This window comes from Grammomys surdaster, unplaced genomic scaffold (genome assembly GCF_004785775.1).
Source record: "Grammomys surdaster isolate TR1022 unplaced genomic scaffold, NIH_TR_1.0 125807, whole genome shotgun sequence".
NCBI classification, from domain to species: Eukaryota; Metazoa; Chordata; class Mammalia; order Rodentia; family Muridae; genus Grammomys; species Grammomys surdaster.
The window spans coordinates 343,576-351,134 of NW_021620638.1; the positions used below are offsets into that span (position 1 = coordinate 343,576).

Here is a 7,559-nt window from a genome sequence, read left to right on the forward strand (position 1 = left end):
ACCTCCCCCACCCAAATTAATTAGTTCAAAAAATAGAAAGCACTGCCTTCAGAGCAGCCACCCAAGGAGGTGACAGTGCTCGGCTTTCCCCATCCCCCGCCTACTGTGCAAGAGCACAGTTGCCAGACTACTCCCAGGCTGAGTCCCACCAATCCTCTTAACTCGTGCCAATCTGATAAACACGGAGGTATCTTTTCTTATTCATAATTCTTTGATTATTGTTGAGAGAGAACATTGTATCCTACCACAGGCACCACTGGGTTTCCTGAGTTGTGCCCATTTCTCTCTTGATCAGATTTTTTTTCTAAAATTACTGATTTATAAGTCCTTGAAAGCATTTCTATAAATGAGTGTATCAATGTGTTGTGGTTTATTCTCAGTTCCTGCCCCACTCCCCATCCCCAAGTTCTCTTGACCAGATTCTAGGTGGGTCTATCTATCCTTCAGGGTTTTAAAATTTTTATTTCTTGAGGTTTTATTTCATTTATTGTTTTTTTTTTTTTGTGTGTGTGTGTGTGTGTGTGTGTATGTGTGTGTGTGTGTACACATATGTGCAAATGTATATGTGGGTACTCAGAGAGGAAAGAAGAAGGCTCGAGTTCCCCTAAAGCTGAAGTTGCTGGTAGTTGTGAGCCACCAAATGTAGGTAGTGGGAACCGAGCTCAATTCCCTTGTAAGACCAGCAAGCACTATTAGCAGTGAGCCATTTCTCCAGCCTCTACCCTTTGTTTTTTGTTGTTGTTGTTGTTTAAGCTAAAATAATAGGCAGTATTTCTGTTACTGCCCAACCCTATGCAGTATAGTAGTGTACTAATTAATGTTTCCTTTATTTAACAAAGAAGCTAAAATAATGATGTTAGGTAAAGCACTTGATTGATTGGTGTCATTGTTTTTATGCATTGAACTTGGAGCATACTAAGTATACATGAACTACATATCTCCAGCCTTATAAACAGTATTTAGAACATCCATGTTAACTGTTTTGCAAGGAAGTTTTGTCTTTCTCTCTCAACATTTACATCTAAGGCCTTGCCACAACTTTCTGATAATTCTGATGAATCCTGATAAAATTCAGGATTTATATGAGTTCCAGGTCCTCTCCACACTATTGAATTCTGAGTGCTCATGGGGGCGTGTGTAGGCAAGGATATGACTTAAATTCTCTAGGTTTGCTAGACAGGAATATTTACTGCCCTGTGATTGGTCTTGATAGGTGTGGGCTGGTTTCTGGGGAGATGAACAAAGACGGCAGGCCCTCAGACCAGAAATCGGCAATACTAGTCATGGCGACACAGTTAAGAGTCTTTTTCTATCTTGTTCCACTTCTTCTAGCCAGCTATGTGCAGACAACTCCCAGGCCGGAAAAGATGAAGGTGAGTAAGGTCCATTGAGAGCACAGCAGGGCTGAACACGGTCACTGTTGTCTTCAGCCCTTCTTGTAAGAGCCTCGCCTCAGTATTCTTCTGGTGGTCACCTCAAACCTTTCTTCTTTTCTTGAATGAGCTTCACTTTCATAAATAGGAATGTTTGAGTTGCATATGAATAAGGAGGAAACAATTATCCTTTCTCCGCTGCTTCTCCAAGTGGAAGGCACACCATATTAGATCAGAGCAGGTCTGATGACCATGGTCATCAAGTAGGTAGGGACTGGGGTTTGGAGGAGTTGACTAATCTCAGACCCAGTGATGAATGAAGGAAGGACTTCTTTGTAAAAACAAAACAAACAAAAAAAAAACCAACAAAAACAAAAAAAAAGCTGATGTGGATTTTTAAGGGCAAAGGAACACATGGGGAAAAACAAGCAGAATCCTAAAGCATTAGGTTTGGAGTGATAGGTGTCTGAGAATCTAGTCCTAGCTCTGCTTTCAGTTTGGAGCTCAGCTGTTTTATCAACAACCTCAATCTGTGAAGCAGTCCACAGAAGGATAGAAGCAGAGAGGGGGACACTAGAAGCAATCAAACATTCACTCACACAGTGGGATAGAACTTCTTGTCTTCCATGAACAATGTATAGCTGCCGCCCCCAGCACAGTGAGTAGATCTGTGCTGGTGAGTATCTATCCACCTTCACATGGCAGGGACCCAGCTAAGGCAGAGACAGAAATGAAAACTAAGACCTACCTTATAAAGACATTTAACATGAGGACGTGAAATGAGAATTTCACATAGAACTTATTTCTGATGTGTGAGGATCTGCTCAAATATCTTCAGATGTGACCAGCTAGGCTCTCCATATCCTTTCTTGGCACACACAGTTTATCGTCACAGTGTTGGCATATGAGACAGCCGTATGAGTAAGAGAGTGGTGATAGGAGAGAGAAACCCATTAAGGAAATGATAGTGTTTTCCACAATGACAGACCTGGGGGCTTCTTTGTGATGCTTTTCTTAGGAGAGAGGAGCTCTGCGACCCAGGTATGAGAGCCGTCCAGATGCATAGACACACTGAATGTAGATCTTATTCCAGGCTAGAGATCTTCTCATTCTACCATGTTCACCAGTGGGGTAGGAAGCCAGAAGAGCTAGGGAAAGAGAAGTCACAAGGCTGTCATGAAGCAATGAAGCAATGAGACTGTGGCCCACATAGACAGCAACAGGCAGTGTGACTTTAAACCAGGGCTGTGTGTGGCCTCAGTATCATAAAAGCAGGGCTGTTTTTTCCTCTCTGTGACAACATTTGTTTTTAGTTCTTTCCCTTCAGATTTGTCCACACATGGCCTGACCTCCGTCTCATGTCACCACTCACTTGTTGCTCCTAAGGAGAAAGCAACAAGTGTTTGCATAAGAGGGACCTCTACATGTCCCTCTTTTCTCCACATAAACAATAGATTTTACATGGCATCTCACTTTTTGGTTTTCTTTTTCTTTTTAAAGATTTATTTATTTTATGTGTATGAGTACACTGTTGCTGTCTTCAGACACACCAGAAAAGGGGATCAGATTTCATTACAGATGGTTGTGAGCCACCACATGGTTGCTGAGAATTAAACTCAGGACCTCTGGAAGGGCAATTAGTGCTCTTAACTGCTGAGTCATTGGTTTTCTAATCTCTTACACAATTCTGTCTGTTCTCTGAATCCCAGTTAACACCTTCACTGTCCACATGTGCTTTGAACGATCAAACAGACGTGACCACTGTTGTCACTCATAACAAAGCTTTCCAAATTCTCCCAGATGGACTGCTACAAAGAGGTGAAAGGCACCATCTACGAATACGAGGCTCTGTCTCTTAATGGGAAGGATCACATTCCGTTCAAGCAGTATGCTGGAAAGTACGTCCTCTTTGTCAATGTGGCTACCTATTGCGGTCTGACAATCCAGTACCCTGGTAAGAATTCATAGCCGTGTGACCTCATGATGAAATTTTTTAGCTGACTATATTCTAAATTACATTGGTTATTCTATTCCAATTCCATATGCCATTGTAATTTACTTCCCTCTCTGATGTCTTAAATCAACAAGGAATGGCCCACAGCCAAACCTAGACAACTTTTATTAAAGGTTTTATTGGAGCACAGCACATACTCGACTGTGGCTGCTTTCACATCCTAAGGCAGAGGTCAGTAGCTGAGAGGATACTAGTGATGGAAAGTGTGTGATCTGCAGAACCTGAGACACCATTCAGCTCTTCACATAAGATAACAAAGTGGCTGGTCCTTCCCTTTGGTATGCCTGGTGTCTTGTTTGGGACAATACGTATGAATGAATTTGGCAATATATCAATGAGTCCAAAAATTCTGGAAGTTTCCTTGGCAAATACAGGAGAGAAGATCCATGTTTTTGAGATTTTTCCAGGGAAAGTTATAGTAACCACATGACCAGCACATGACCAGAATAGAAACTGGTGAAGACTCCTGGTTGTTTGAACTAATAAGGTCTTCTTGTGGATTGTTATGGTATGCAGTGTGCTTTGAAGAAGTAATATATTCACAAGGCTCAAAAGTCAAAGGAACAAAATCTCTCTGCTTCTTCCTCCCCCGACCCCAGAATACTATCCCATTTGTGAGAGATGTTCTTTCTTCCCAAGCCCCTATTGTTAACATTGTGAGCACTATTTGATGACTTCAAAATTAACAATGTACATTTGAAGTCATCCCAATTCTTCATTCTTTTTTAATTGAAGCATAATTCATCTTATCAGTTTAAAGAGTCCTTAAAAATGAATTATATCCTGGTATGGTAATGCATAGCTGTGATTCTTATTCTCTGAAGACTGAGGAAGGAAGGCCATGAGCCTCAGCCTGAACTAATAGGATGACCATATCTCAATGAGAAAAAAAAACAAAGCAATCTACTTATTTAATTTACACTTGGCAGGTAACAGATGAATAAATCTGGAAGAGTTACTAAGGGGCTGAAAGGCAGGCTTCCTAGTCTCTCTCTCTCTCTCTCTCTCTCTCTCTCTCTCTCTCTCTCTTTCTCTCTCTCTCGGAGAGAGGGATTGTCTGTAAAGATGAGAGAGTAGGGAGGAAGAGAGGAAAGTGTGTGGAAACAGGGAGGCAATCTCTAACTTTAACGGGGTCTTTGAGAGAGTCCAATTGGCCAAGCTGGATCCTTGAATGATAGGCTCATATTTGTAGAACCCAGAAAGGGTTAACAAAGGAAACAACCATCAAAGTCTAAGCAGGGCAGTCAGAACACTTTACACAGTGGACAACGGGAGCACTGAAGTTTGAGCATTACTTCAACTTTGGAGACTTTTGTTTTGTTTTGTTTTGTTTTGTTTTGTTTTTCGGGACAGGGTTTCTCTGTGTAACCCTGGCTGTCCTGGAACTCACTCTGTAGACCAGGCTGGCCTCAAACTCAGAAATCTGCCTGCCTCTGCCTCCCAAGTGCTGGGATTAAAGGTGTGCGCCACCACTGCCCGGCAAACTTTTTTTTTTTTAATAAAATTTATTTTTTATTTCCCCAGGATGGAGTATCAGGAAGTTCAGCTTGAAGCTCTTGGCTTCTGCTACCTACCAAATTTGTCTGTACTTGCTCAGCGTGAGCTAGCCTGTACCCAGGAGAGAACCACACTACTCATGCATGCCTATTCCTTTAGAAAAAGAAAGGTCTATTCTATCAGTAAACCAACAAGAATGGCTATATAATGAGCTATAGTATTCTTAGCTGGTTTTGTTTGAAATACTGTTTGGGTTTTGAGTGACAACATTGGCTGGTACCATCTCGGAGGAACGAATTTGGAAATGAGACCTGGGAATCTCTGTTTGAAAACCAACCAACAAACAAAACAACCTGGTTGCGAGTTTAAGAATGTTGCTCAATAAGGGGGCTCAGAATGCAGTCATGATGTTCAGACTCTCTGCTCTACAGATGGTTTTCTCCTTCTGGTTCCTTCTCTGTAAAATGACTAGCCCGTAGGGTTTTCCTCTGGTCATCCTGGGCTATATATATCCCCATATGTTAGTTATGGTAGCAACAGACCAAGGGATCCTTCCTGGATGGGGGTCTCCAGGTCAGGCCACCTTGTCTCTTTTCTAACCACAGAACTGAATGCACTCCAGGAGGATCTGAAGCCACTTGGCTTGGTAATATTGGGCTTTCCCTGCAACCAATTTGGAAAGCAAGAACCAGGAGAGAGTTCAGAGATTCTTGCTGGGCTCAAGTAAGTACCTGCCTAAAACTCTGTAAGAGGTCTCATTGCCTTCCCTGTATCAGAGACCCTTCAGCGCCTCCAAATTGCCAGGGAAGGTGGTGATTAACCAGTTTGGGGCACTTGCAAGTGGATTTTAATGAATGAGAATCTGACAAAGCCCCATTTAGTCTCTGGATGGATCAATGGTGGAAAAATTGGAGATCAGCTATTCCTGAGACAGGAGCAGTTAAAGGAGAGAAGACAGACTAGAATCAAGAAAATGAAGCGAACCAGGGAAACCAACACACATGCCCTTTGGCTCCTCCATGCCTCCACCCCCTGCACATCTCTGCCTCTTTCTGCCCTTCCTGTCTGCATCTCACCATCCTAACTTGTACCCTTATGTCCTAACCTTTGACTTGTTGCAGGTATGTTCGTCCAGGAAAAGGATTTTTACCTAATTTCCAACTTTTTGCTAAAGGGGATGTAAATGGTGAAAAAGAGCAGAAAATCTTCACCTTCTTGAAGGTGAGTGAATGGCTGGAATTTGTCTAGTTCCTCTCCTCCAGTCTTCCTACCATCCATTAGGAGCTTAAAATCTCCATAGGCTGGTTATAGTAAAAACAGACCCAAGGGCTCATTCCAGGATGTGGGGGTCAATCTTTCTGGATGAAATCTGCTCAGCGTAGAGATGTGAGCTCATTTGTCATAGAGATATGAGTCTGTTAGCATCTGTGGGACTATGGCTTTGTGAGGAATAGGCAGGGTGCAGAGGCAGCTTCTACTTGACCCTTTGTTCATTGACTCTCATTCTCTCACTCATCCAACCAACTTTTTTGATGAGCATCTGCCACCTGTGTGGTAGGCTACGTAGTAACAAGATGCCACCTGTATAGTAGGCTACATAGTAAAAGGAAGCCACTGTGTGGTAGGCTATATAGTAACAAGAAGCCACCTGTGTGGTAGGCAACATAATAACAATACAGAGAACAGTAGAGCTGTGCAACTGCATGCATGGCTCTCCACAAACTGCTGGGACAGCGTGAAGAGGGCCTCATGAATCCCATCCATCTCATTTTAAGATTAGCCTTTATATGAAGGTCATGGACCACATTGAGTTATTCTTCCAGTGATCTTTTTTAAATTAACTGACAAGATGTGGGTTAACCTTTTTTTTTTTCTTTTTTGATAACAATCCTAGTAGCCCTAAGTTGTTCCCCAGATGTCTTTGTTTTTGTTTTTGTTTTTTTTAATTCCACTGGTCCACAGAACCCTAGACCTTGGAAATAGCATTCTAGTTCAAGTCATTCACTTTGCAGAAAAGGAAGATGAGCCTGTGCAGTGGTATTTATTCATCTGTGACCCCAGCATTGGGAGGTAGAGTCATGAGGATCAAGAATTCAAGGTCATCTTCAGAGACACAGTGACTTTGAGGCCAGCATGGGCTATGTGAGATCCTGTCTCACAAAACAAACAATGACAAAGACAAGAAATGAAAGCGTAAAGGGCAATAAATACATCTTAAGCTGTGTGTTGTCAGTGGGATGCAGCCCTGGGGTGAAGGACAGAAAGAGGGAATGTATGTAGGCTGTGAGATCAGAAAGTTCTTGGCATCTGGCATGATGGTGATTAGCAGAATTTGTGGGGTTTAGCAGGAACCACAGGAGAATAGGATGTATGAGTGTCACAGGGAGGGGATTGTCTATGAATGAGGAGACCTGGTTCATCTAGGAACAGAAATAATGTGTTTTCTCTTCTCTCCTTCTCTGCTGCAGCGCTCTTGTCCCCACCCCTCTGAAACTGTGGTCACAAGCAAACATACCCTCTGGGAGCCAATCAAAGTCCATGACATCCGCTGGAATTTTGAGAAGTTCCTGGTGGGACCCAATGGTGTCCCTGTCATGCGCTGGTTCCACCAGGCTCCTGTCAGCACTGTCAAGTCTGACATTCTAGCGTACCTAAACCAATTCAAAACCATATAG

General features: G+C 42.7%; 1 protein-coding gene across 2 annotated transcripts; it reads left to right on the forward strand.

The window, feature by feature from the left end:
* Positions 1-1,283: 1,283 nt before the first annotated feature.
* Gpx5 (glutathione peroxidase 5) lies at positions 1,284-7,559 on the forward strand. Of its 2 annotated transcripts, XM_028789281.1 has the most exons (5): positions 1,284-1,373; positions 3,174-3,327; positions 5,490-5,607; positions 6,006-6,105; positions 7,353-7,559. In XM_028789281.1, exons 1-5 carry the CDS (start codon positions 1,284-1,286, stop codon positions 7,557-7,559), a joined length of 669 nt encoding a protein of 222 aa, XP_028645114.1. The 2 variants fall into 2 exon arrangements, with proteins under 2 accessions (XP_028645114.1, XP_028645115.1); XM_028789282.1 differs by lacking the exons at positions 5,490-5,607; positions 7,353-7,559 and having other exon boundaries at positions 6,006-6,067.